The 27,558-nt window shown below is 37.7% G+C and overlaps 1 protein-coding gene across 5 annotated transcripts in view; it reads left to right on the top strand.

The window, feature by feature from the left end:
- Positions 1–27,558, top strand: part of GRIA4 (glutamate ionotropic receptor AMPA type subunit 4) — a 216,891-nt gene that overhangs the window by 56,165 nt on the left and 133,168 nt on the right. For all 5 annotated transcript variants that reach the window (XM_031065982.1, XM_005417712.2, XM_005417713.2 and 2 more), the window contains exon 3: positions 15,950–16,189. In XM_031065982.1, the coding sequence (XP_030921842.1) occupies positions 15,950–16,189 (240 nt within the window). The remainder of the gene's footprint in view (positions 1–15,949; positions 16,190–27,558) is intronic.

Raw genomic sequence — 27,558 nt, 5'->3', positions numbered from 1 at the left:
AAAAGAGCACAAAATGTGAGGGCTCATGCTCCTGTTTTAAATTAGTCAAATTGTGGAAGTACTTAAGATGTTGCCTGAAAACCAGGCATAGAGAAGATAGAATTAGTTGAAAACTCAGGAAGAAATTGAGAGAACTGAACACTTTTTTTTTCTTTTTTTTTCTTCTTTTTTTTTTTTTTTTTTGGTTGAGCTTTTTCCAAATACAAAAATCAGGTTCTCTGCCTTCAGAAGATGTATTTCTTGTAAAATGAACAAAACTCATTGCATGTAGAAAGATGTGAATTGATGCATAAAACTGAATATTGACAGTTGCTTTAGGCTTGGACCAGCAATGCCCTCTCACTTAAATGGTTTCGAATACATTTTGCCATCTTTTTTGTTGTGCTTTCCAGACTATTGTTCTCATTTATAACCTCACAACCTGACAATGTCATAGGAAGAGATGTGGAAACAGCATTTTTGATTGTTGTGCCAAAAGCAGGATGGGAGCCGAAATATCTGCATTACGTTGTGCCTGAGGACAGCAATGGGGAAATAGCTTTTGAGAAGCATTTGATTTCTTCAGATTTATGATTTTAAGCCAGTAGGTAGCACTGACATCTTTTTGTGTGGTATTACTGTAGTCAAGAGTGTAATAATTAAATTTAGTAACATCAATTGATTTTAATGCAAGTTAGCAGTTTTGCTCTTAGAGGAGAATACAAGGTATGCTAAGCAATTTCTGCCTACGAATGGCGCTGTTGGGTTTCAGAATGGCTACCTGAGTCAAGGGGAGGTAGGTCATGCCAAGCATTCAAGACCTTTATTCTACAGTCTGCTTTTAGTTTGGAAGCCCTTAAGAGCTTCATTTTTGGGTGAAGACAGCATTTTGTTTAATGTTTTACAAGTACAGAGTTACAAAAGAGGTGTTCATTCATAATGGGAGTCAGTAGTTTAATGTAGAAGTTGACTATTTCATATGAAAAATTGTTTTGTGTGTGGTAACAATGCTCTATGAGACAGCATAAACATTCTCCTCTCATCAACTGCTAGGCCCTCAGACAAAAGTACATTCATTTCCATAAGTATCCCCTGCCCCAGAACAGAATTGAAATGAAATAAACTCTCCATGTAAAGTAAACATGGAGAAATATGTAAGACAAATATGTTAGATACAAAGTGATGTACTTTATTAGGCTTATCTGCATACTTCTTTTAGACACATCTAAGCTAGCATCTGTCTCTTGATTTATGTGTTTAAAACAAGCAGCTGTACAGAATAGAAAACTTTGTGATCCACAGAAACAGAGAACATGCATACATATTATGATATGTAGACAGGTATGCTTAGGCATGTATTGCACTTTTGTTCTTTAGTCTTGTTTTAGCTGAAAAGAGTTCTTTAGAAAGCATAAACCATTCATGGCATTTGACACTGAAAACTGCCTTTCATATCAAAGAGTTGGAGCTTGGAGTCATTAAACAGAGTGCATGGCCAGAATATATTTTGCACTCAGGTCTGATTAGACTGGTCTTCCATGTAGAAGGTGAATGACTTTCACTGTAAATACCCTTGGTCAAAGGATTCATCAAATTTTATTTTTAGAAAAGTAATTCCTTCTTCTCATTACTTTAGTTATTATGTGAGACCTTTAGCTGTTGAAAAAATGTATTTTATACATAAAATAAGTTGAAACATTAGTTTTTTTTGGAGAAATTAAAAACAGCTTGGTGGCAAAAATGGAAGATAGTGGAACATGCATTTCCAATCATTCATACCAAGCATTTGATTTTAAAATCATCCATTTGTACTGTGGCTGATTTCCACTGGCATAAGCATGAGAGGCTAAGAAGAACCCCTTATCAAATGAGCAGAGGAGAAACTGCAAGGCACAGTGAAAGAAAATGGGCAGAGGGTAGGGGGCTAGCTTGGGGTTTCTTAAATTTTGGACTTCTGGCCCTCCACAGACAGTAATTCACTAATGTCATTTTGATCAGACATGTCCATGGTAGGCAGAGTCTACATCAGAAAAAATTCCTTAGCTATGATTACTGCATTATCTGTGAGAAACAGGCAAGCTAAAAGATGCTGAAAAAACATCAGTGCAGTGAGATGGCTGAAACAACAAGGCAACATGAAGGACCAAGTACAAGTACAGAAAACACAATCTGTTTGAGTGTTCAGCATCAGATGTCTGAAGGAACCGTGATTTCCAGATGTGTATAGTCACCCAAGCAGCCTAAGATCCAAATTTCTAGAGAGAAAATCTCTTGGTATGGTTTTGGTTATGTGAAGTTAAAAGTAAAATGCCTGGGATTTTTGAGGGAGGGCTGCAGTAGAAGTATAGAATGATGAAAGAAATCTCAGAGAATCCTTGCTGAACAGGCCTGTGGTAGATATTAACAGTATCTACAGTCATCCTACTGATTCTTTGAAAGTATTTTATTCTTTACTTCAATTATATGAAGAACTTAAATATTAGCATTTTGGTTTTCAGAAAACTGCTTTTTAGAAAACTCAGAAGAGCTAATTGAAATGCCTATTGGAAATTAAAATACGAGTTTGAGTGAAAATTTACAAACTCCTTGGCTTTCACTTCTCTATCCTTTCAGGCACCATTAAGGCAGTTCATTAGATCCTGACGTATTTTTTAGATGTACATGGCAAAGTAAATTTCACATTATTTTTAAAATTTATTTACTCTTCAGAACACACTTGCACTATCACAGTATAAAATTCATGGGAGCCTGGAAATCTCTTATCCACTGTAAGTAAAAGGTCCTCGAATGTGGGTGGACTAATAAAAAATTGGCACTTGATATATCTTCATCCCTGAAATGACAACTCAGAAGATCCTCCTTGATTGGGGAATAGCTTCAGAAGAACCTTGTATACTTTTTCAACAACTGCTGTCCTGCCTATACCTAGTCACAGGCTGCAGAAAGCAGAAGTAGAATTTTTCTAGATCCTGTGAAGTTCTGTCTTTCTGATCAAGTTGTATGTAATCTCATGATGAGATAGCACGTTCCATTTATCCAGCAGAAACACTGGTTTCAAGTGGTGCTTCCTACCATCAAGAGGAAGGAAGTAAGGGAAAGAAACAGATTTTTTTCAAAAGCATTCAGAAACTTTTTGTATGTAAATCCAAGTTAAGAAGAGTAAAAAAATTACTGAGAATGCTTTTTTTCAAGCTAAAGTATGTGAAATTAGATACTAGTGGTTATTAACCCATGGGAAATTGGGGGGAAAAAGCAGGTAAGATTTTCATCACACTTATCCTCTTAACATGAAAATTGTTTTCAGAAACTACAAACCATGTTTTCTGGATCTTTAAAAGATACTCAGATTTAAGAGTGGCCTAGGAAGCAGTATTTTATTTAATGTTATTTAATCAACATCATGTGATGAATGTCTGTTAATCTTATTGAGGCCAAAAGGAATCCATGGCTTCACTCATTCTACATAGTAAACAGCGAAGCGGGAGAAATTAGTTAAGATTATATCTTTGCACAATAGCATGAGTCAAAGTAAGCAATTATTTAAGTTGCTAGTGAGGGAACTCCCGGTGGGGTGAAATCAGTTACTGAGGAGAGAAAGTAGAACCTCAGCCCCATCTGAGCCAACACATTCAAAAGCCTGGACTGGACAGAGATCATTGCACTTTAGGGGACACTCTGTGGTGGCTGGAAGATTAAGGTGGAAGAATAAGAATTTGAGAAACACTCACCAACAAAAAACAATAGCGTTCTAGTGATGGATCAAATGACATCTCTTCCCTAAGGACAAACTTTATTTCATAATATAAAACTACAAATCAGACAAAAAATAATATCTTTGGTGAAGTTCGAATGAAAATTATGGTGGAATGAATCCTCATGCTGGACATCTTTCACGATTACCTGCCTTCTACATCTTCCTTTGCCAAATTTTTCAGTGATCTGGGAAGATGTTTCCTAAGCCAGAGGGAGCAGTTAAATGTCCAGTCCTCTTTTAAAGTCACATGGAATTGTTTTACCAAGCTTCCCCAATACTTTAAAAATGCTGTACTTGAGCTTCCTCAAATTAAAGCAGCATTGATTTTTATTTTTTTTTTTGGTTCAGTAAAATTAGAACACAATGTTTGACATAAAGAAGCAACATTTGTTTGAAGTGTGAGTTACAGAATCACAGAATTATTAAAGCTGGGAAAGACCTCTAAGATCAGAAGTCTAACCTTCTCTGAAGAAATATGAAAACCAGTACATTTGGAAAATGTGCTTTCAAGAGAAAATGCAGCCTATGATGTAGGATGCTCTGGCATGTAATCTCATTAGAAGATGATGGATAACATTGGAGCCCTCCCCCCCTCCATGGCCCCCCAGTTTAGTAGCATTATAGAATCGTATGGGTTGGAAAAAGACCTCTAAGATCATTGAGTCCAGATGTAAACATAACGCGCCATGTCCACCACTGAAATGTGTCCCAAAAGTGCCACATCTGCATGTTTTCTGAAAACTTTAAGGTATGGTGATTTAACCACTTTGTGGGCAGCCTGTTCCAATGCTTGACCCTCTTTTTAGTGAATAATTTTTTCTAATCTCCAATCTAAACCTCCCCTGGCACAACTTTCCATTTCCTCTTTTTCTGTCACTTGTTACCTGGGAGGAGAGCCTGACCCCCACCTGGCTGCACCCTCCTGTCAGGCAGTTGCAGAGAGTGATGAGGTTGCCCCGAGCCTCCTTTTCTCCCGGCTGAGCCTCCTTTTCTCAGCTGCTCCTCACAGCACTTGTGCTCCAGACCCTTCCCCAGCTCCGTTGCCCTTCCCTGGACACGCTCCAGCCCCTCAATGTCTCTCTTGTAGTGGGGCCCCAAACTGAGCACAGAATTTGAGGTAAAAATTATGGTAAAGCCTTCATCGAAACAATTTAGGTTAAGAGCCAAGTTGTACGGCTTCACCTCACGTCTCAAATGAAATACAGTTAATTCCTGTCAATAATGGTTTTGCTGGCAGGAGTATTTCAGAATTAACGTTTATTTCTCCAAAAAGAAGAAAAAAATTGCAGCTATTTTTTTCTGTAAAGTACAAATATTTCTTCTTATGTGTAAGAAAAAGCTGTGATTACATAGCTATGAATAAAAAGCTATTTTTATGTAATTAACTGCATAAGCTACCCTCCTATTTAAAACTGATGAAACAGATTCTTTTTTTATTCAGCTCTTTTTCTTCTAGAAAGAAGAAAAAGAGCTGGAAAGAAAAAATTCTTTTAAAATATGCCTATTTTTTTCTGTTTTCAAGATAAATAATAACAATTTTAAAAAGAGGCTAGCATTATAGAGAAGTGGGCCATCAGAAGATTACTTCTTCAAACAAAACTTTTATTTTTCTTTGCTCCATTTCATTACAATAGAATATGGGGCAAGGTTTTATAAAGTATTAGATTTTGTGGGAAAAACAAGCTGCAAGGTAATTTGTTTTTCCTAGAAATAAATGTTTGGATGAAGTTCAAATTTGAACTGAAAGAATAATATGTCTTGAAGAAAATGAATCAGTCCAAGAAAGAGAGAAAATGTTTAATCAGAGAAGCAAAAAATGTTTAATCACACAGGCAATCTAGATAAGTTATCAAACATGATTTCTCTAGATATTAATTTAATGAGGATGAGTTTTCCCTCAGCTGGCAAACTGAAAAGGTGATAGGATTTTGCAAGAAGATCTCTAACCACCAGGAGTATCAAAGGTGAAATGTTCACCTCAGTTAAGCAACTGGGAATTTTACGATTGATTCCATAAACCGGTTTTTTACTGTAGTCCAATCTAATTTCCATGCAATCTGTTATGCCTCTCTAAGCTTTTATCCTGAAGCAGAAAAGTAATTCAAAAATGGCCGTAGAGATTTTGTCCTTGAGAAAACCTGCCAGTGCCACAGGAACTTCCTACCACGTTTAAATTTCTAAAAAACTTCTGTAGTTCTGAAAAGCTTGGAACTCTCACATGTTACTGGTATTTTTATCATCTTTTAAAAACAGCCAAAAAAGAACTTCTGTACCAATGTGGATTCTCATTCATGTGACTATGAAAGGTAAATGCTGCATGTGGATTCTCTATGGGGGAGCTTTCAAAAAGAAAGTTTTGGCAGAGTTAGGGATACGCACGTGTATGTGCATTGCCAGGCAGCTATAAATATCAGATCCATGGAGTGCACAGGACAGGAGGACAAAGGCACAAAGACTGGATAATTTATTGTAGACCTGTAAAGAGCTTTTAAAAATGAGAAAAGATTTGTTAGTGTTCACCAAATGTGAAATTCATGAGGGGCTTTCTATCAAAGAAATTAGCCAAGGCACAGAGGAAAAGGAAATTTTGTAAATAAACCCAATGAAAATTTTTTTCTTGTTCTGTAAAAACATTCAATTGGATTTAAATTATGTGGAATTATATATTAATGAAAGTAAAATACTTCAGTGGTGCCCAAGTTTTCAGATGGAGGTATTTAAAGATTAAAGCAGTTTCCCTCTCAGAAATTTATAAGTGGCCAAGCTACTTTATGTTTTTTATCAAGAAATGAGAGTTGTGAGCATTTTTAAGGAAAATAGAGATACATGATCTCTGTGTGAGAAATACCTGGAGCCCCTGGCTGCAAGGGATCTGTGTCACTCATATGAGATGAGCCTCAGAGAAGGGCAGCTCCAAATCACATTGAATCTAGGGTTGGAAAGGGAATTAAAAATACAGAGGTATTTTTTCTAAAGTAAGATCGAGTGAAGAGTTTTTAATCTATCTATCTAAATTGTGTCATTTAATTTTTCAGATAAAAAGAGAAAGGTACCTCTAGTGGATAAATCGGTACACACAATTTATCACCCATTTTAAGACTTGTCTTTGGAATCTATTTTTTTTTCTATTTTAGAGACAGAAAAAAAAAAAATAAGCCCCAGAAATTAAACCCTTGACTTTTGGGTGGTAAGAACCAGGTGAGACAGACTCGCCCACTCTCCATGTGCCCCTATACATACAAAGACATGCATGCTTGTTTCACAGCTTCTGCAACTGGCTTGGAGGAAACCTTAATCAATGTATTAATCTGTGGAGAGAAAATCTTGCCTCCATATGAAGCATGGAGAAGAGTTGGGCAGTTGAACTTACAAGCCAGTCTTGCCTGGTCTCAATGGTCTTTTATTATGGGCATCTCTCAGGATAACTTTCTAAAGTTAAAGTTCTGTAGCTTAGTGATCTGATATAAGACATTGTACACAAAATACTGTATTAAAAAGTTTAAATTTATTTTAAAAGAAGAAAACACCGTGCATGTTAGTTAAGCTCATTCAATTCCATTTTTCCATTCAATAGGCAAGCAATGCACTATCACTTTCTGATATTGTTTCAGGAATTGTCTTGGAGCAGAAATAGTCTTTTAGAGACAATTCACAAAAATGATTTCTGGAAATATGGCAATTAATTAAAAAATATAGTGAATTTGTATCTTGTTTTGCAATTGTTCTCACATCTGCAGCTGAACAAACAGAATTGCATTTCCCAAATTGCCATTTGATCTACCACATTAAACCAAGGCTTTCATTGTACTTAGGAGAGTATTTTTAAATGAGCTGGTAAGTTGCTTAGAAGAGAGTACTAGAAGGAATCCACTACTGTGAGTAGAAAACACTCATGAATTTTCTTTGTTTGGTTTATCTGGTGTTGAACTGCAGTTAAAAACTCCTGCACACTTTTTAGTAAGTGCTTCATCTTATGCATACAGCCAAACACAATAATGACCTTTAGGACACGGGCTTACATAGTTTTAGGGTTTCAGAATTTGCTGTCGAACTGCAAGAGACAGGTTACACCCACTAGGTATAACATTCATACACATTGGGGTAGCACTCAAGCCACATTGAGACAGCTGGACCATTGTGCTAAAGTTTTTACAGATATCTAACAGGAGATTGGCCTTCCTGTCAAGTGCTTATAGTCCTCAATAGAACAGACAGTTTAAACCTTGAAAACTGAGACATGGGAATGCAAAGTGACTTGCTCCAGGGGATGAATTTAGTTTCAGAGATTCAGTACCCAACATGCCAGATTTCTCATTATGCAATGTCTTATTATAGGAGAACAAATGTTTGAGAGGAATAAATACTCAAGCGAGCGATACTTGTGATTCATTGGGGGGTTTTTTTGTTTGTTTTCTGGGGTTTTTTTTTTAAACTGGAAAGATCATAATGTAGTCTCTTTTTGTTCACCTCAACCACTAACACGGTGTTAAATTTTAGAGCAATAAGCTGGTTTTGGTTAAAGTGTGATATTATTTAACCAAATATTATTATTATTTGGTTAATGCTGTGATATTATTTCTCATTATAACACTTTAGATATGTTGCTACCAGACACGTGATATATGCCTCCTAAATGCAAGATAATTAATTTGCTTGAAGGAGTTTGTGATCAAAAGACAAAGGTAGATGATGATTTAGAGGGTGCAGGGTCTATAAATAGAACACGAATAGGGTTTTCCTGGATGATGTTGGATGCATTAACTATATAATTTGTTAGAAATTCATTGTTTCCCTTTTGTCTTATTTTGGATAACCCTATTTAGAGGTATCCTATTCTACCCCAGAAAATTTTTAAGATAGTAGTAAACTGGTCCTAATACATCTATAATGTTTTTTATCTACCCACTTTATGTAACACTGCTTTCTTTTTTATAATCCTGTCTGTCATCTTATATCGGTGATTTAGTTCAGCTTATTAGGTTTGTCTCAGTGTTCGGAATTTTTCTTAATGCAAGAGCCTAATTTAGTATTAAATCAGCAGTCTCAAAGTGAAACGAGGAAGAGCATATGTGTTTCAAATCTGTACTGGGTTTGGGTGCAAGGTAGTTTAAAACTACAGAGGGATGAATTTAGATCATTTGTCTTTTAGTTCCAGAGCTCCAACTAGCCCTGTGTCCTCTTCCAGGAGGTGGAAGTCAGTGGAGTGATCAGGAGGAGGTGGATCAGAGAGCAGAGAGGAGAAAGAGACTGTTGGGATGATCTGTGCAAAATGAACAGAAAGATCACTGGACATTTTAACAGGAAACACCAATCTCAAAACTATTTTAGAAATATTGCTTAATCCCATCTCCAATGTCACAGTTCTTACAAACATAAGTTTATAAATCATTAGACCTTTGGAGGTGGTTCTTATTTAGATTAAATAATTCTCCCCTCTGTGTTTAATCTCACGCTTGCATCTCCAATATGGGTAGGTGGTTCCTCTTGGAAGGAGTTCTTCAGGTCAGAAAATTTTGCACAGTATTTTTTACATCAGTGCTGGCAGGTGCACAGCAGCTGAACAAAACAGTATATGCTGTGACCCATGAAGACATGGACCACTGATGGCATTGCAGACACACCTCAAATGAAAGTTTTCATGTGCTATTATGGTGGCACAATGAAATGTGACTCCCTAAATATGCTTTTTAGATGTGTTGCTCTCTGGAGTTTACCAGATCAAAGAAGCATAGAATAAGCTATGTTGGAAGTGACTCTCAAAGATAATCAAGTCCAACTCCTGCCTCTGCATAGGAGCATCCTCAAGAGTCACACCACATGCCTGAGAACATTGTCCAAGTGCTCCTTGAACTCTCCTTAGGCTTGCTGCTATGACCATTTCCCTGGGGAGCCTGTTCCAGACCTCAACCACCCTTTGGGTGAAGAACCTTTTTCTAATACCCAGCCTAGACCTCTCCTGACACAACTTAGGCCATTCTGTCACTGGTCACAACAGAGAAGAGATCAGTGCCTGCCCTTCTTTGGCTGGGGGGAGGGGAATAGAGGGACAGCCTCTGCGAGAAGATGCTGGGGGCTACTCCTATGTCAGACAGAGTTTTCAGCCATCTGAGCTTTTTAGTGATGCTGTGGTACTTCTGGGATAACCCATTCAGTAAAGGATGAGAAACAGTGCATAGGAGCAGTGAGAGAGAGGAGTGAGAATATGTGAGGGTAGCAGCCCTGCAGACCTTCAGGTCAGTGCAGAAGGAGGGGCAGGAGGTGCTCCAGGTGCCAAACCTGAGATTCCCCCACTGCCCATGGCACACAGACCATGGTGGGGCAGCTGTGCCCCTGCAGCCCATGGAGATCCACGGGGGTGCAGAGATCCACCTGCAGCCTGTGGAGGATCCCATGCCAGCAGGTGGAAGTGTCCTGAATGAAGCTGCAGCCTGTGGAGAGTCCGCACTGGAGCCAGCTCCTGGCAGGAGCTGTGGTCCATTGGAGGGAGGAGCCCGCACTGGAGTGGGTTTTTGGACAGGAATTGTGGCCTGTGGGGGGACCCATACTGAAGCAGTCTTTTCCTGAAGGACTACTTGGAGTGTGCCAGCAATGTAGCAGTTCTTGAATATATGCAGCCCATGGCAAGGGCCCATGCTGAAGAAGTTTGTAAAGGACAGTATCTCCTGCGGAGATCCAGGAGATCTGGATCCAGGAGATCTGGATTAGGTGAGCAACCTGAGGAGGAAGGAGAGTCAGACACAAGTTGTCATTGACCAATCACAATCCCTAAGCCCTGTCTGGATGTCCAAAGCATGGGAGAAAGGGAAGAGACAGCAATGAAAGACTGTCCTCATATCTGAAAACTTCCATAAGTCTTGAGTCTTGAGTCTTTCAATTTTTGCGGTTCTACAAAAGTTTGTGTTTTTATGACAGATCAGTGTGTCTGTCAACATATCTGTAATAGCTAACCGTGCCAGGGCTTCCCACACAAGAGTTGAAAACATAGGGGAAGGCTTTTATAATGCTCATTCCAGAACCTGTGTCCTGGAACACTCAGGGTCAGTAAGTCATGACTGATGAAGGTTCTATCATATTACTTTAGTGTTAGGCTGCAGGTCTTCCAGGTTCCTACATATGTGGTTCCTATACCTGGTGCCTGTTTGCTGCTGAGCAAAACTAACATTGTTGGCAGACAAGCTGTACCCTAGTTATTCTTTGTAAACATATTGTTTGGAGGATTTAAACTATTTGGGCATAACTTGGGAATAAGAAGTTGCTGGAATTTTTCGATTTTTGTTTTTTAAGATAAGATTTGTGTTTTAAGTGAGGGACATGTCTTTAGAGCTGTAGCAGGAACTTTGGAAAGTATTTCTCTTACAGAGAAAGAAGATCACATGAGTTTTCCATGTGTCTCAGTAAACCCTTCAGCATATGCAGTTTCTGCCATTTTGATGTTATGAGGTAATTTCTTAACTGGAGGTCCTGTGAGTCACCTATTCTTTCAAAGTGATTGTACTATCATGTAGTACAATCAGCTAGAACAGAACAAATCTAATTCATATTACGACTACTGCAATAATGCTATCTTGGTGATTTAAGGTGCCATGAAATGTTTTTTTGGAGTGTTCCAAGGGGAACAGGCTGGATGGAGAAAGGATCAAGAGTAGCCCTGGGGGAAAGCCTTGGAGGTGTTGGTGGATAAGAAGCTCAGAATGTCTCAGCAATGTGTGCTCACAGCCCAGAAAGCCAGTGGTATCCTGGGCTGCATCCAAAGCAGCGTGGGCAGCAGGGCCAGGGAGGGGACTCTGCCCCTCTGCTCTGCTCAGAGCCCACCTGCAGGGCTGCATCAGCTCTGGGGCACCAGCACAACAAGGAGCCAATTGGAGCCAGTCCAGAGGTGGGACACTTGTTGCCAAGGTTAGAGCACCATTCCTGTGAAGACAGACTGAGAGAACCAGGTGTCAGCCTGAAGAAGAGAAGGCTCCAGGGAGGCATAATTGCAGCCTTCCAATACCTGAAGGGAGCCTACAAGGTAGATGGAGAGAGTCTGTTGACAACGGCATGTAGTGATGGGACAAGGGGAAATGGCATTAAACTTTAAGAGGGTTGGTTTAGATTAGGTATTAGGAAGAAATTCTTCACTGTGACAGTGGTGAGGCACTGGAAAAGTTTGCCCAGAGAGTTTGTGGGCTCCCCATCCCTGGAGATGTTCAAGACCGGGTAGAATAGGGCCCTAAGTAACCTGATCTAGTGGCGGGTGCCCATGACAGGGAATATTGGAACTAGATGATCTGTAACGTCTCTTTCAACCCAAACCATGCTGTGTTTCTATGAGTCTGACCTCCACATTCATCTCATCTTTGGTGAGACCAATGGTAGTGCAAAATCTGCAGGAGAAAATAGTATGTGTAATACAGGTAGTAAATTGTCAGCTATGAAGAAGTATTCTGGTTTAAAGACAAATTATTGTTCAATATTTTTCAGAGTATGCTCATAAAAGTGTATTTGTCACTGCTTTGTATTTATGGGGGAAAAAGTCTTGAACAAAATTTTCTTAGAATGCTAGTATGCAACTGTTTTACCAAGCATAATTAAGTTAATTTTTAATAAGTAAAATGCCTTTAGAAGTGTAAGAGAACTGGAAAAAGAATTGGCAAATTCAGGTAGTCATGTTTGCCGGGAGGCATTTTCTGAGAACAGTAGTGAGTTGGAATGCAAATCCTCATGGCTTTGCTGATTTTGTGGTCGCTGCTGATTACTGTAAAATTGATTCAGGAGTGTTGCAGCATCTCTGCATATGTTTAAGCTTCATCTCCATAGTGTCACAGGCATTTTTCCTCTCTGTGGGTTTTGTACTGAGTAAGAAAAAAGTCTCATAACCTTCATCTTAGCATTTTTTCTTATCAAGGAGCAAAGAAGGACACTCTTCTGTTATTTTCCAGTTTTGTTCTCAAGTATAATAGCATAAGTTTTCTTGGATTGGCTATTTCAGGACTTTAATGGTATTCAGATAATGTTTTATCATATTTGGATTTAGACTGGGGCAAAGATAGTTTGCTTTGAACATGAAGAATTATTATTCTGTTACTCTAAGTTATAAGTACTTCAGGGTCATATTATGTTATTTAATGAAATTTCAAGTTTGACTTTTTTCTCCATCCTGAGAATGAATTTGAGCTTTAACTCCACCAAGTGTACCATTTCACAGCTTGTCATTGATTTCTTGAATTTTTCATCATATGGATTCTTACCGTAAGGACCGTGAGTTACAAAAAGTACTCTGTGCCTCTTAAAACTTCAAAGATGTACAATAGCAACGAGCCATAGGAAGAATTTTGTCTAAACAAGACACACATAAAGTAACTACCTCTTACATGAGGGTTGTGTTCAATTATTTCAGTTGTCAGAGTTAATTGAACTGTGTTTAAAAATAGAGAAGGCCTGCCCTATTTTCACAGAAATCCTTGTAAAATATGAAGAAATCCCTTTGCAGAGGAAAGTAACATACAGGATGGGACTGAATGAATGATTATAGAAGGAAGATACAAGAAACAAGTGTTTGGAAAGGATTATTAATAAGAAAGATTATGTTTAAAAAAAAGGAGATATAAAGGATATTTGCTGCAAAAATGAAAGCTTAATTTAGGACTTCCACTGAAAAAATAAATTTTTAAAGGACATTAAAACAACAGTAGCAGTTCATTTACATATTTAAATAAAAATACAGGAAATAGGAAAATAAGTGAAGGTGTTCTATATTGATGGTGAGAGAACAGCAGGAAAATCTAGTTGGAGATTTAAAACTAACAGATATTTCACATTGATTTCCACTCAAGAAGAATGTTGATCTTAAAAGAGGTGTGGTGACTAATGGGAACAAAGAAGTCACATCTTTCTTCCCTGGTTCTTCAAGAACTGGTTTACTAAAGGGCAGATGCAATAACAAGTGCCTCTTACTAGAACTGCAATATGTATGATCAGTGAAGTTATAGAACAGATTTTGATGGAAAGAAATCTTGAAAATATAGCTATAGATTGAAAATGGCATAAAATGCAACCAGAAGTTACTAAGGTAGACAGTATAGGATTGATCTCTATCTTCCAGTTGTCAAGAGAATGTAATAAAATAGACGTGGTCTTAAGAGAAGTGATTTCTGGAAATGGAGACAAACAGAATCAAAAGGCAAGCATGAAACTGTGGAGAAGATGGCAACAAATTTTGGTAGAAGAGGAGGTACCAGGCTGGAGAAGAATAATTATGGGAGAAAGATCTTAACTGTCTAATTTTACAGTAGACACAGAGATAAAAAGTTAGGGTACCAATATGGAATTTGCTGGAGAGGCAGTTAAATGCATCAAGCAGAGCAGACTAACACTGTAAGTAGAGAAGTAAATAATTTTAAAGGAGTTCAGAAATATGTGGGGCATGATAAAAAACAAATAACAGTGGCTGATGAAAACACTCTGCTATAAGCAGAAACTCATAATTTGCAAATGGCCCAGAAGGAAGAAGGAGCAGACTTTTGATCCCAACATGATCGTCAGCCATCACTGAGGTTCAGATTTTAGAAAAGCACAGTGTCATCCTAGGGTATGTCAGAAAAGATATTGTATGGTCAAGATGGGGAAATAATGTAAAAAAAAAAAAAGCGGGAAACCTTTAACTGAAATTCTCAACCTATCAGTCATCTGTGTTCAAGCCAAATGAGATGGAGCTGGGAAAGCAGAGAGCAATGCTCCCTGTGATGATTGTCAAGCCAATCATTTGAGGAATCTGTGGGAATCTGTTTTGTGTGGTCCAGCAAAGAAAATACTAAGAGGGTTTGTAAGAGATGTGTATATTGAAGGTGAACTGAAGGAAGAAAGCTTTTGAAAAAGCTTTATTGGTATAAAATCTGACTTTAAAAATCATTAGGATGGGAGCCATAACAGTGGAGGAGAACATAAAATCACAAAACTGCCCTCAAGTCACTTACTCCAGTTCTGGCATCAGAACTGGGTAAATCGCCTGTCTTGAGATAAAAATGCACAATTTTTATTTTCAGCTCTTTATGCAATGAATATAATATGAAAAAATGAAAGTTGGAGTGGTTTGAAGTTGATAAGGGTGTACATTGTTCCCTGAGTGTGCTGCACATGCAGAATGACTGTGAACTCCTGGTTATTGGGAGGGTGCCTTAAGTTTTGCCATGTTTAGGCAACATGTAAGAATGGACTCTGAGAAGAGAGCATCTGGAACAGGAAAGCATAGGAAATAGTGAGAGGAAAGCATAGAAAATATGATGATTCCCTAACTGACTGTTTCTTTCTCCATTTTCTGTGTGTCTGGGAGAGCTAACACCATTAATGATCACACAGTTTCTAATAACTTGGTTTGTGCCTCAAGAAAATGGGATGTTTTTCATTAGACTCTTTATGAATTGATAAGAATGCAGTAGATGCTCAAGAAAATACCCATATGCTTGCTTTTCTGTGCAGAGATCAGTGAAGTCCTACCCCGTATGATGAAATCAATAGAAATCTCTCCCTATGTGTTCAGTGAGTCCAAGAGCAAATCAAAACTCAGAATATATGTTCAGGTCATTTGTTTTCTGGTTTCCAGTTAGCACAGAGTAGAAATAAAAGGGTTGGGGCAAAAGTCAGATCACATTGACTTAATATGTTTTACTTAAACTGCCCTCTTAAAGTCAAGGAGATTATTCATGAGGTAGGTTTTACTCAATGTCTCTAGAAGTGTTTTAATGTACCGCAAGGGCTTCCTGTTTAAAAGGGAGCAAAGGTTCTACATCGTTACAATTCAAAATGTCCAAATTTCACGTATAAGGTCAGTAACATTTTTTGATAATTTTCACAGTTTAGAATGTGAACATTTTTCAGTTCATGGTAATGGAAATGCTCAATGCCTGATACCATGCAGAGCTATGGCTAAAACAGTATACGTTGATTTTTTTCACTGGTGTGCAAAAACACATGTTATTTATTTTACATTTTATTTTACGAGTAAAACCACTATGGATCCTTTAGTGCTCTATGAATAGGATCAGAAAGTCACAAAATGTTATTTAGCTATTTATTTATTGGTTTCCAGAATAAAACACATGAAAAATGAATGTAAATGTACAGGCAGAATTGCAAATCTTCAAATTAGAAATTTGAGGATGTTGGAATGTGTAAGCACATGTCTACATATTTTGTCACTACTTAAACTCTGTTTGTTTGCTTGCTTGTCTCTTTCAGTTTGCTCCCAGTATTCTAGAGGAGTTTTTGCCATTTTTGGACTGTATGATAAGAGATCAGTACATACCTTGACCTCATTCTGCAGCGCCTTGCACATCTCGCTGATCACGCCGAGTTTCCCCACAGAGGGCGAGAGCCAGTTCGTGCTGCAGCTGCGGCCATCCCTGCGGGGAGCCCTCCTGAGCTTGCTGGATCACTACGAATGGAACCGCTTCGTTTTCCTCTACGACACAGATCGAGGTAAGCTGGGACCCAGCTTTCTTATCTGCATCGTTCTAATCACTTTTGCAAGGGATGTGAACTTTTATGTCCCATTGAGAGCTTGGGGAGCCAAAGTTTAGAGGGCCTTTGAGGTAAAATACCTCTAACTGAGTAACTGTGTGGCTGAAGGAAGAATCCTTAGTCTGCAAAAATTGGATATTGGATTCACATAGGATGTAATTGACCAGCCAAAGCCTGTGCTTTAAGTCTAGAATACTAAAGTCTTTAAACCAATGGTAGTGAAACAAAAATACAGTTCAATAAGCAGAATGTTACAGCTTTATTCTCTCTTCAGTTCACTTCGTAAGAGACAGCATTACAAAGTAGAGAGGAACAGCCTCTTTTCTGCATCTGCACTGCTGTAAGCTGAGATGAGAGCAAGCCTGTGGGACTTCCAAGCTTTGGAAGGTCAAGGCAGAGAAAGGCTCTGCCCTCAGGCTGTGCCAGAGTAATGGAGGTCAGAGGCAATGCTTGCAAGGCACAAGGTATCCACAGGCAGAGGGAGGGAGTGCTGCCGCAGCCCGTCTTCTGCTCCTTTCAGCTGGGGTTACCTCTTTAAAGGACTACACTTTTACAAAATACATAGTTAAATTCAGAAAAGGGTGTATTTTCTATCTGCAGTCTCCATTCCACATCCCAGTGCATCTCAGAACTGTTTAAGTGATAAAAAACTGCAAGTGCAACACTGTGTGTCACCTCTCAGTGAGGAACTGAGGGGTAAAAGCTGTTCTCTGAGTTGTGTGTTCATTCTGCTGGCAAAGTCTTTGTTTGTGGAAGAGGACTGAGCCAGCATCGCTGAGCTTCTGCAAAAGAGGCAAGATTTTTATGCTTGTGCCTTGCTTTCAGGGGGGAGCTAACAGCACAGCTGTAGTCAAATAATAATTTTACTACAGCTGTTTCAATATAGTTCCCCATGTGGACAGTCTATTCCAGAATTAAAGTGGCTTTATTCCAGTATAATTACTCTACAGAAGAAATAGGGAGTTACACAGACCTAACTAAATCTGTTTAATTACTTGATTATGGCTATAGAAATTGATTTTCTCCTATATACAATCACTACATTTTAGTGAGTTTTTACCTTGATATGCTGCCTAAATACCTGAATTTGAATCAAAATGAAGAATGGAAGAGAATGAAAGAATTTTTATTATTTCATAATTGTTTGTTTGGTTTTTTACTAAATTTTTTGTAATGCTTGCTGAACTCATAGAGGAAGTTCTGGGAAGCATTATAGAATGTATTAGGCAATGGGAAAGAGAAAAATATAGCAGAATTTTAAAGTATTTCTACTCAACATATAGTTATGGATAACAAGAAAACAAGTACATAATTACAGATGGGGTCTTACAAGTTAAACGGATTATTAAGTAAAGTGCACAACCTGTAGTTACCTTTCTCATCGAAATTCAAACACTTAATTAGATTGAGACACCATTTTTAAGCAGATGATATCACACCAAGGACAGTTTCAGAACAGAGTCTATAACAGCATGGTTAATAATTAATTCTTATGGCACTGAACTCTGCCACTCTGAACTCATCAACACATCTTTGATAAAGACATGACATTTTCCAGCTTGGATTCAGGGGATGCTACGTTGGGTAGTCTCTCAAATTCTGAATAGTCTTGTGATGCAGTTTCGTCCAGGAGAAAATAAGATTCAATGTATCTTCTAATATTAAGAGTACTGTAAAGACACATAATTGTTGAGTAAATTTTCACCACCTTTGCACAAGACAAAATTTCAGTGTGGACCTCAGATATGCTATAAAAAAAGAAAGTAAGCATCACCTTACTATCAGAATAACTGTAGAAAGAAAAAAAATCATTAATGTTAAGTCATAGACTCTCTGTCAGTGAGGCCAGAAAATAACCTTGTCCAGATTTTTGCCAGAGATCCTTCCTTTACATGCCAGATGTCTCCCTGTTTCTCTGAGCAGCCCCATTGAAGCAAATTGAAGGAAGGGGAACCCCCTTCAGCATTTTGTTGTTGGGCTTGCAAGTTGATCTTTGCAGCTTAAGTGGGAAGCTATGAATAAGCTCTTAGGGGGAAGGTGAGCAATAAGCCTAAATTCCAGCCTGACACAGTAGCTATCTGAGAAGAAGGCAGTATTTAGCAGCTGTCAGTATTATAAAAAGCAGAAGTACTTCACAAAAGATGGAATGACAAAATACACTTCAGCAGCAGTGGTGGACAAATGAATGTTGTTTTCAATCCTGCTTTCGAGGCTTTCTATCCTGCTTGCTTCTTGTTCTGTTGCATGTCTCACCTGCTGCTCACTCTTGGGGGTTGAACAATTAAATCCTATTATCAAGGTAGGTTTCTCTGTTGTATCATTTCATTCATGTCTTTGACAGCCCCTAAGCTCCCTGCAGATCCTCAGGCTTTAATGCTGGAGCCACCTATGTTAACATTTCAGTTTAGGCCAGGAGGAATGTACTTTTGTTGCATCTCTGTAAGACATTCCCACATACCACTCTTGGGGTTAGACCCTGTAGCAGTCTTGGACCACACAAACTGTGATGAGGTGGTGGCTGCAGCTATTTTCTTAAATCTCCCTTTCTGATGTTCTGCCAAACTCAGAGTCTGGAAAATCACTGTCCTGTGACAGAATGAAGATACTAGGACGAATGGCAAAAATACAAAATTAATTGGATCTAGCAGGGGATATTATGGAGAAGGAGAGCAGGTTTTGCAAGAGGCATTAGACCTAAGAGAAAGATGAAGGAAAATTCAGCTCATTATTTAACAGGGGAAAGTCAGCAAGTAAGGAATGACACAGAAGGCTAAAGCCTGAAGGATCCTTTTGTTTCAATACATTCCTCTTTCTCTTGTCCTCCTTCCAGGTTTAAAAAGGTTTAATTATGACCTGATGCCTGATACAATTAATATTAATAGCAAAGTGCCAGGAACACAGACAGGACAAGGAAAAAGGAGGCTGAAGAACATTTATTTGAGTTATAAATGCATAGTAGGAAAGGGCTGAAACAAAAACCATGCCTCCTTGAGATACCCATAGGAAAGGGAAGTCCAGCAGGGAAAAAAGAGCTCAGGTAATATTTGATGTCCTCTCTAAAGGGAACTAAGTGAAAAAAACCAAATTAGTAGAGCATGAGTAGAGAAGAACATTTGGTTTATATATGTTGTTTTATTGTGACTGAGGGCTATTTAATTTAAAAAGAGGTATATAATCAAGTGGAGCTGTGTATCTGCAAATCCTTGGGATTTTCGACCTAGCACAAATATGCCTGTAGTGTGATTCCACTAGTTGGTGACAACAGTTTATGGCACAAGAAAGAAATTTTGGATCCTGAAACCACAGAAGAAGACTGGAGGAGTTTGTGCGACGTATGAGAAGCTGTGTAAGAATAAAATCATAGAATAATTTAGGTTGAAAAAGACCCTTAAGGTTAAGTCCAACCATTCACCTAGCACTTTCAATATCCAATACAGAGTTGAGTGGTGCAAGAATTGAACCTACAAGAGGTCGTTGTTAGATTTCCACACCATGTGCAGCCTTAGTGAGAGCTAGAATGGCTGAAGTTGCGAGTTAAACTCCAGGGATCACCCAGAGCTGAGAGGTCCCAGGATGGAGAGGGACAGAGGGGGGACATAGGACAGCAGGGATGATGGCAGCCAGCAAGCTGGAAACTGCTTTCACAGAATGTCAGCATCCATTTGAACTCAGCTGTTTCCCAGCAAGTTTTCTGTCCTTAACTGTGACTAAAGTGGGGAGCACAAAGGGTGGAGCTACCAGCTGGCCTAGCAGTTGGTTCACCAGAGGCAAGGACTGTAAAATAGTTACATTCAATAGAAATTAGGCATCATGTGTGAGCCTGCTTATGTACCTTGCTAATGCTTTTTTCTTTCCCTCCTCTCCTTTTAGTTACATGTTCATAAAACCAATGGCTGCAGATGAGCAAAATTAGCTCACTGTGCACTATATAAATTTAATTTTCCCACACTTCTGGACAGTGTTTTAATAGCAGCTCCTTTTGAAACTGTTCTGTGGCAATCTAAACCTGGCAGAAGGTTTATACAAGCACTGGTGTCCTGTTAGAATTAATCCTACAGTACACAGAGTAACAATCTCTAGGCTTTTGTCTCTAAGAACTTGTGGAGGATAAGTGAGTCTCAGAAGAGAACAGAAGATGTCTGAAGACAAATAGTGGTATAGGAAATGTTAAGCTTTCCCACTTATTTTGAGGGAGATTATGGATTTTATTTACAATCAGTTTATCAGGCTAATTTAATTTCTAGCTTTGGCAGAGCTTCTGGCACAGCAGTAATCATTAGGTTTGGTGTGTCCATGATCAGTACCTCCAGTGATACTGCCTCGGGCCTGACTTTTTCACAGAAAAAAAATAGAAAATAGAGGTTCAGCAATTTGAAAAGTAGAAACCATAACCCCAATTTTTTTTGCTAATAACATATTTTAAAAGTAAGAGCCGGTATAAGGTGAGGTGCAAGGGATTTCTCTTTGAATTTGCATGACAGCAGAGAGAAAGGCTTTGGTGGGTTTATGAGCCTGGCCAAGGTATGAGTGGTAAAAAAAGGGTTCAGGATTCAAAGTGATCTGCCAAACAGATAGTTCAAGACGGTGAAATGTGATAAGGTGTTATAAAGGCTAAACACAGGAGGGAAGATTCATTGATACAAAGTGCAGAGTAAGTGTCTCAGAGTTAATATCGTGGGATATATTTCAGGAGTTGTGGTGAGCCATAAGAATGATGTAAGTACGGAAAGCCATACTGAGTCCAATAAAGTAGAAGTTATTTTGAAATTTGGAAAAAGAATGTTGCATGTGAGATGTGAAAGCTGAATATTGCTCTCACCCAGCTGGCCATGCCGCTGTGTCACATGTTGAGATTTCCACTGCAAAAAAATAATACCAAAAATTTTTCAAAACTGTTTTTCCTTTTATTCCTTGCTTTTTTGAAGCACTAGATACTGTTTTCAGCTATAACAAGGACCTTCAGTATAAATGTATCACAAGGATCCATTGCTGGAATGGCACTGTGATCACTGACCACGGCATACAGATATAAGTTTCAAGGGTCCACTGAAGAGAAAGAATATTAAAAAAAAAAAAAGAAGAAGACATGACCAGATAGAAAAACTTTACAAATGGAGATTTTATTTTATTTTTTTTTTAATTGTAGGACTCTGGTAAGGAGCAAAGATCAATTGTTTGTACCTGATGAGATGCAGGCAAGATAGAATTTGAAGTGCTACTAGGAAAAAATGTTTCAATAAGGTTGGAATAAGCTGATGAGGTTCTTACCACTAGGGTGAGATTGTTACCACTTCAGAAGTTTTAAATAGATTAGTAAATATCTGCAGTGGTGATGGGCTTTGTTATATTCACCTCAGATGATCTCTTATGTCCCCTCAGGATTATTTATGTATTTGTCATGATTTCTCTAGGAAACTGGGAATGGCTTCTTTACAGTACTTTGGACACTGAAAAGATAATTTTCTTAATTTTCTACTATGGAGCAACTTTCAGTAATATATTATTTCTATTCAATTATATATATATAGCCTTTGTAAAACATTTAGTGTGTTCTATTATTCAAAAATCAGATCAAAAATATTCTAAGTGATCTAGATAAAACCACTGTAAAATCAGGTTGAAGGACTATCATCAGAATGTGGTACTCAACAAGTTATCATTAGCTGGGCATTTAGGTGCTGAAAGAATTGGCCCTACTTAAGCTTTACTTGATATTTTTACGGCACTTCTGAACAAATTTTTTTATGTCTCTCTAGTGAAAGTAGTGGTAATATCATAGCAAGTTGTAAAGTTATTTCAATACCTCAATTGAAAGAGCTAAACTTACTAAAGTTTAACTCACAGTAGTGATAATAATATATAAGTTACATTTTTATGTGGATAAAAACACTGAGTCAAGGCTCTTATTTGTGAAATAAGTGAAAAGGATCAGGTGTTGCTAATAAAAAGCAAATTGCAGGTGACCTTACAACACAATAGTGAAAACATTCCTATGACAGCAAGTGCTCTGCATTTAATGTTTTCTACATAGCACTGTTAAGCCCAAATCTACATCACTCTTGCCTTAAAATTCTAAAATAATATCACAGGTAAGGCTGAAAAAACATTTATGTCTAGGATTGTAAAGAACATTGTTTTGGGAATCTGACTTTGTTCAATTGCAGTCATCCACTTGGTCTTGGGCCCTTTTTGCATTACTATTACCAGGAAGAATTTGGTAGGATTCCCACAATGTGAATTTTTCATCTTACTGATCTTTGGCAAAATGTTGGACAATAAAAAGAAAGTTCATTCATTCATTCATAAGTTCATGAATGGGTCAACTAAAAATGGGAGATTCTTACTTGCATCATGCAGTTTTGCACCAAACTTTTGTGAAATAAAGATTGGTGTTGTCATGACATTGAAAAAATATTGATAAAAGAAACAGCAAACAATGCGTGCTCTCATAGTCCTTAGACTGCTCTAACATCATGGTCTGCAGGTTTGAACTTTTCCATATTCCTCACTAGATCTGGTAAAAAGCTGTTTGTCTTCAGCAAACACTCTTACGTGGGCAGTGAATCATGTCACACACACATTGGGATCCAGCTACCACTGTGTTTGTTTTGTACCAAATTTATATTGTAATTTAATGCAGGCCAATCTGAAACAACACACAAAACAGAAAAAACTGTTTTGCCAAATAGCAGTGAATTTAAAGATCTGCTGTAAGTTTGTCATATGATCTACTGTTGTCTGTACTCAGTAACAGTAAATTCCATGTTTTTAATGAAATAGGGCAATATGCTTTATCCATCAGTAATTGGCTTGCAGCAAATTTTGTTTTGCCAGTGCTAGCTCATTAATAATTATACCAGCAAAATGCCAGCTCATCCTCATCTTCTCAGCAGGTGGTAACAGCTTGAAAATACAGGTAATAAATGCACACGTGAAACTAAAACGCAGCTGGTTCCTAAAATCAGCATTAGTAATGATACTGTGACTTTCCATCATTCCCTTCTTACCACTAAAGAGGAGCAATACTGATAAATCAACAGGGTCACCATTTAATTTACTACACGTGAAAAATCTTCCAAGAGCTTTCAGAATGCTTCATTTAACGAAAGTGCTCCTCTTGTTGACTGAAATGATTGAACATTAAATCAAGGTTAAAATTAACAAAAAATGCAGGTATATTGGAATCAAAGCTGATCATCAAGCATACAGATGAGTCCCCTGACTCTGGTATTCCATGTCAGATGTGGCTCAAACTATGCTGCATAAGAACTTTTCTGTGTGTTTGGTCATCTGGCTAAACACTCAGAAAATGGAGTGCAGCCTTATATGTAAATACCATAGAAATATATAAATCCTAAGACTTTAAATAAATGGCTGCTTATTATATTCCTAGTCTGAAGAATTTGCTTTCCTTTATTCTGACTTAGTGGGTGCCATGGAGAAGAGACTCATGATAATTTTAAATATTGCTTTTTAAGTTGCCATGCCAGTGAATCATCTCTGCCCTTTCTAATGATTTGTTTGTGACAGTGTTGTAGAATCCTTAGAGCTAAGTTCTTTTCTCAGTAGCATTTATCTCAGTTTTGCACATGTGTAATACAAGATTATGCCTGTAACTTTTATATGCTTTTATATTCCAACATCCAAATGTAAATAACATTGCAACTTCCAATGGCTTGTTCTAACGATATCAGAGAATTAGAGAATAGTTAATTTGTTGTTACCTGCATATGGAATACATTCCTTTAAATGAAAGCATGTCATTTTTATCTGGTTTTTACACACATTCTGTTTTTACTTGAGAGCAGGGACAGTCTGTAATTTGGAATGTCTGTTTCCATTTGCTTAAGAGCTTTTCCACACAAGGCTGCAGTTAAGGAAAAAAGTGACTTCATACAATTTTTTTCTGAAAAAAAGCTCATGTCTTGGCATTTTTGTTCTAGATTTTCTGAATAGTAGAATTAAGTTCATCCGCTCTTATGAGTTTGAAATAGCAGCTCTGAGCACATTTCTGATTTTATTATTATTCGATCTCAAAGAAGAGGAGGTGTTTTACATATGTAATTTTTAGACTTGTGTTCATCTTTTCTGTGGATCAAACCAATTACTGTCAGAGAGCTAAGTGTTAAGCAGAAATTTGTGTTATGGTTCACTAGTATTTAGCTTTCATACTAATATTTAGGTTAGACCTTACCCTTCTTTACGTATATCTAGATCAGTGGTTTGACAAACCCTGCAAAACACTGCCTTCAGTGAAGGCAGCCTTACATCAGCCTAGGCAAGAGCATCTTTTCTGAGTGTGAGGCTGTGCTATGTCACCACAGCACAGGGCCAGCAGTAACGCTGCAGACACTTGATAGATGCAGCGCCCAGCAGCGTGGCCCGCCAAAGAGGGCCTTGAAAGGACTCAGACGAGGAAGCCAGCCCCACATCCAAATGCTTGTGCTTTAGAAATTCCTTTCAGTATGGACATCCGAGTCCTGCAGCTGCTGAACGTAGCCTTTTATATGGCCACAGGTGTTGGCTTCAGGGCTGGAGCACAAAGTAGTAGCAAACAAAGGGCAGTATAGTCAATGCTGCCAGAGACCAGACGTGGTGCCAGTTTAATACTGAATGTAAAACAAATACTTGTGCCAAGTTGTTTCTAAATGCATTTTTAGTTAGAAAAATTAGCTTGTCTTTGGAGAGTATTATCTATGTGCAGATGAATGTTCCAAGTTTTATAGAGTATAAAGCAGGCTTTTTAAAAATAAAAATAAATAAACAAGGCATAGACTTACAAATATCAAGACATACTATTCCATTTTTTATGCACTTATTGTTTAAAAAAATAATCAAAATGTATAAGGCTAATTTAATTCCTCGTGATCCCTCCTTGGCATATTTTTGAGACATTTATCCCTTGTGTAGTGTGAGTTACTTCTCCAGAGCTGGAGCAGGAGGTAAAGGTAATTCCACTTTAGTGTAAATCTGTGTTTGTACGTAAGGGTATTTCTGGAGTTGCACATTCTTAATCCAGCTGATTGAACAGTCTATCATCTATGCAGTCTGTGATTTTAGGGCTACATTTTCTGCTTCTGTAAAGAAGAATATTCCAATGTATTTAGATGTTCACTATTCTGAGATGCATTTTTCCTGTAAATGGAATATGTTTTTGGTGATTCCCTCATAAATTACCGCTGAATCCTATTTGCATACATATTTATACAAATAATTCGTCTTTGGTCAATTCCAAAAGGGGTGGTTGAAGTGTAGACATCCTTTTAAAATGATTGACTGCTTATCACAGTGCTACAGATGCTATTTCTGCCTCTATACAGGGAATTTCCTGCACTACTATTTACAGATAACAGCATTAGCAGCTGCTTCTGTTACCAAAATTGCAATGCATGTTTGAGGTATTTAGCATTTTGCAATTGGAAAGAGAGTTACCAAAGGGTCCTTTAATCCTGGGGTCTCAAAATCCCCTTTTTGTACAACTACCTTGGTGGGTTTTAATATTAATGCACACCTGGATGCTGCAGGACATTTTCCTTTGGACCAGGAGCATACATTGTGTTCCAGTGTGACTTCGTCTGCAAATGGCAAGCAGAACATTCAACATGGCTCTGAAGATCTGGGCATAATAAATGATGGAAGTGTCACCTAAGAGAAGGGTTGTGAATACAAAACTGGTTGCTAGTGTAGGTCCCTGGAACAAATACACATTTTATGTTAACCTCTCACTGTGAAAAAAAAAATAAGGAAAGAAACTGTCCTGGGAGTAAGGGCTTGTATCCTAGATCATCCCTCTCCTAAGGGTGAGTCCAGTCAGCATGGGACAGTGAGCTTGGGAATGTCCTAAATACATACTTTCATAAAAGGTATTGGAGCCAATTTCCTCTGTAGTGAGTTCAGAATAAGAAAACTAAATAAAAAATATCAAGTGTACATAACATAATAAATAAGTATTAAACACAGAAAAATAATAAGCAACATTTTAAAGTATGCTATTCAAAGAAGTCTCCCATACCAGAGAAATATGTTTGCAGATGCCACTTATAAAATGATTTGATATATATGGATGAATCAAGTGGAAAGAAAACAGTTTACTATGTTAATAAACTTGATAAAAGTAAGGCATTGTGATATCTCTGATTTCAATCATATCCTTCCTGTAAAAAACAAAGTATTCTCCTTTATATAATGGGATAAGAAGAGTTTCAAATAGGTCTAAATTATTCAAAACTTTTTTAAAAATCTTTAACTAAGGGTAGTAAAAGTAAGGCAGCTTTGCCAAATTTACATTATAAACAGTTTACATTTAGAGTACAAAACAGGACATGAACCTGACCCTATCATTAATTTTTGTGTGGAATTTACTTTTGAGGGTGTGGATGAATTTTTCTCATATATATCTATATCTGTCTATATCTAATATCTATATGCCTTATATTAATTCTATCTCCTAGCTTTGTCTGGATGCAGAACAGCTGAAGTAATTTAAATATCAAAAATCTTCATATCTTACAAATTCAAATCATGCTACTGAAAAATACTCTAGCAGTAATTTTAGATTATATTTTCTTTTTAATTTGTATTTTCATTCTCATTAAGCATTAGATTAAAACCAAACTTTTTTTACAACCTTCAACTAGTATATCTCAACATCTCCATTATTTTGTTTTAAAACTATTCAAAATAAGAAACTCATCTAAAATAGCCTTTTCCCATGAAAAGTGTTTTGATATTTGTTTTTCAAGGAAAGAGTCAGGGAAAAATGTCCCAGCTAATACTATTATATAATTGTTTTACTGAGAAAATAATATCCTTCTTCTGAAGTGTTTAATAAATGTGTTTTAAAAAAGCAGTATATAGACCATTGTATATATCTTTTCATTTGTTCCTTTTGCTAGATTGATTTCACATCCAATTCCTCCTCAAATAAGGAGAGCATTCTGCCAGGTATTTCCTAATGCAGCTACATGCTTTTGATCTTGAGGCAGAATGAAAATCTCTGTTCTGAAGCCAAGGGTGACGTTCACAGTGTGCCTTTCTGCACAGGACTTCTATTATTCTGTGAAACACCCCCTAGACCCCCCCACTGGATGCATCCTTCTCTTTCGTGATCTCTTCATTACTCCTTGTGGGAAGAGGAACTTCCTTTCTCCTCTGTGTCGGAATATCTCCTTGCAGGTTCTGAATCTGTGGACTGTGGGTTGAACTGCAGCAACTTCATCTTCTGTTCCTTCAGAAACTCTCTTTGGTTGGGCCTCCCAAAACTGAGCTGTTTTGTTTCTCACATTTCCACTGCTTCAGGGAGGTTTAATTAATTTCAATTGCGTTAC

The sequence above is a fragment of the Geospiza fortis genome, unplaced genomic scaffold, assembly GCF_000277835.1.
Source record: "Geospiza fortis unplaced genomic scaffold, GeoFor_1.0 scaffold16, whole genome shotgun sequence".
Taxonomy (NCBI): Eukaryota; Metazoa; Chordata; class Aves; order Passeriformes; family Thraupidae; genus Geospiza; species Geospiza fortis.
Note: the sequence above shows the minus strand (reverse complement) of the source record. Positions and strands in the feature narration are given on the sequence as shown.